Genomic DNA, 2,500 nt, shown 5'->3' with positions numbered 1-2,500 from the left:
GCTACAGTTCCTGTATATGAAGGCCTGTATCTTCTGCTAAGACAGATGTCCAGTTTGATTTAGGTTATTTACGTCTGCTGGTCAGGGGCCGCTGCATCTGCCTGCAGTTTCCTGCCGGCCGTTTGAAGCAGTGACCTCTGGGGCCGAGGGGCGAGGGAACTAAATAACAGCTAGAACACCACACACTGAGTGTGCTTTATATGTTTAAATGTGTTCACTGTACCTCAGGAACTTCAGTTCACATATGTGTGTGTTTATGTATTTGCACATGTGTGTGTGTGTGTTTCCGTTGGTGTTTATATTGTCTGTGCGTGCGTGCATGTTTGTATGTGTGTGTGTTTGTGAGTCTTTATGTGTGTGTGTGAATCTGTGTTTACTTGTTTCTCTCTGTGTGTGTGAGAGTCTGTGTCTGTTTATATTTTCTGTGTGTGTGTGTGAGAGAGAGCGAGCTTCCCTGTATATTGATTGATGGCTCTATCCTCTCAGGGCACAAGTGACTTCTGTGTATCGCCGGATAAGTTCATAATGAACCAGACGAAGGATCTGATCAGCTCCGGTGAGTTCTCTGACTGGCCTCACAAACAAATAGTACTTTATCACAGTAATAAGGACTAATATAAAGCCCTATATACGTATTTATATACATTCATAAAGAGAGATGCTCTATTCTATTGGTTGACAGACTTTAGTAATAGTTATGATAATTAAGTTTTTGTTGTATCACATCTTGTTTTCCTTTTGCTTGCTAAACCATATTCTCTCTCTTCTCTATCTCTCTCTCTTCTCTCTCTCTCTCTCTCACTCTCTCTCTCTCTGTTCCAGATATTGTACATTACTACCTGTACTGCAGCCAGACCCTCCCCAACCCTTTTCAACAGGTACCTTCACACTTCATACCTTAATGTGTGCACATCACAGTCTACACCTGGTTTCTCCCCTCCAGGGATTCCTCCAGTCCCAGTCCGTCTGAAAATCACACACACACACACAGAGAGAGAGAGAGAGAGAGAGAGAGAGAGAGAGAGAGAGATTTTGTGTTCTCCATGGATCAGAGTAAAATACACTCTCTACTTACTTTTAGGGACCGGGGTTGAAGATGGAGGGGCCATCCGTCACACACACACACACACACACACACGCACACACGCACACACACACACACACACACACACACACACACACACACACACACACACGCTAACCCACACACCCACATGTGCGAGCACACACTCTAATTTTGTCTTGGCCTCTTCCACTTTGCAACTCGCCTGTTGTTTTTCTCACTCTCCTTCCTTTTATAGTGCACCACGCTGCTCTCTCTCTCACACTCTCTCTCTCTCTCTCTCTCTCTCCATCTCTCTCTCTCTTCCTCTCTTGCTCACCAGAAAGATTGCACTCTTCCTCTCGCTTTTTAGGTCAGACAGGAGAGAGAGAGAGAGAGAGAGAGAGGGATGGAGGAAAAAGAAAGCCCTGTGTTCCACATATCTGGCCCGTGTGTTCAGGTCCTATTACTGTGCACCGGTAGACATGCCCCTCAGGATCAATACGGAGGAGGGATGGTGGATGTGGGGGGGTTATAGCCAATAACAAGCGGTCCAGAACACGGACACCTACACCCCCCCAACCCACCCCACCCCATGTCCTTATAATGCAGCAGTGGGCATGCACTACCACTTCCTGCCTTACACATACACACATATAAATATACACATGCACGCATACACACAGCCGGAAACACAGACAGACAGACACACACACACACAGAAAAACATCTTTCTACATTTCACTACATTTCATCTCACTACTACTATTTTTCTACATTTATGCTCACTGATGTCCTTCATTACCACATTACAAACAAAAGCCTCTCTCACAAACCTAACATATCTATAATTATTCAAACAAACAAACAAACAAACACACAAACACACACACACACACTCTGCACACCGCACATTCGTTGCTGTTCTGCTCTTAGATCATGCTTTCACTCTGCCAAGATACACTGCATTAATGCCCCACTAATTGCCACTCTACCCGGGCAGATATTCCTGTAGTTTCAGCCAAGCCACAGTGCCACCATGCCACAGTGCCATGGCACCTGCCTCCACCAGCGCTAGCGCCATCTAATTACCGCCTAGCAGTTTTCTGTGCCAGGCTAATGAGGTCCTCAAGGTCGTAGCCCGGGAACTGGAGGAGAGGAGCGGTCATGGAGAGGCCTCTGGGTTCATGGGGAATATGTCTGCCCGCATAACAGACCTTCACATCCTCTCTACTATCCTGTCTTCTCCTTTTTTGGTGCTCATTTTTCATTGTATCCGTCGGTATTATGCTACAGAAAAAAAGAAAGATTGTCATACTTACAGTATCTCCTGACGCAAGAGTTCCCCTTTCCCTGTGTGCGTATGAACTAAAGAACAATACAGCACAGTTTGTGTCTTTGTCCACTGAATAATAATCCTAATTACCCAGTTCCATTTCCACTCTCTCCATCACTTCC

At 45.6% G+C, this 2,500-nt stretch overlaps 1 protein-coding gene across 2 annotated transcripts in view; it reads left to right on the top strand.

Annotated features, from left to right (window-relative positions):
* The window catches only part of ttyh2 (tweety family member 2), an 88,031-nt gene that overhangs the window by 75,750 nt on the left and 9,781 nt on the right, over positions 1–2,500 (top strand). For both annotated transcript variants that reach the window (XM_042082024.1, XM_042082025.1), the window contains exons 7-8: positions 487–556; positions 823–878. In XM_042082024.1, the coding sequence (XP_041937958.1) occupies positions 487–556; positions 823–878 (126 nt within the window). The remainder of the gene's footprint in view (positions 1–486; positions 557–822; positions 879–2,500) is intronic.

The sequence above is a fragment of the Alosa sapidissima genome, chromosome 24 (assembly GCF_018492685.1).
Source record: "Alosa sapidissima isolate fAloSap1 chromosome 24, fAloSap1.pri, whole genome shotgun sequence".
In the NCBI taxonomy this organism is placed as follows: Eukaryota; Metazoa; Chordata; class Actinopteri; order Clupeiformes; family Clupeidae; genus Alosa; species Alosa sapidissima.
Note: the sequence above shows the minus strand (reverse complement) of the source record. Positions and strands in the feature narration are given on the sequence as shown.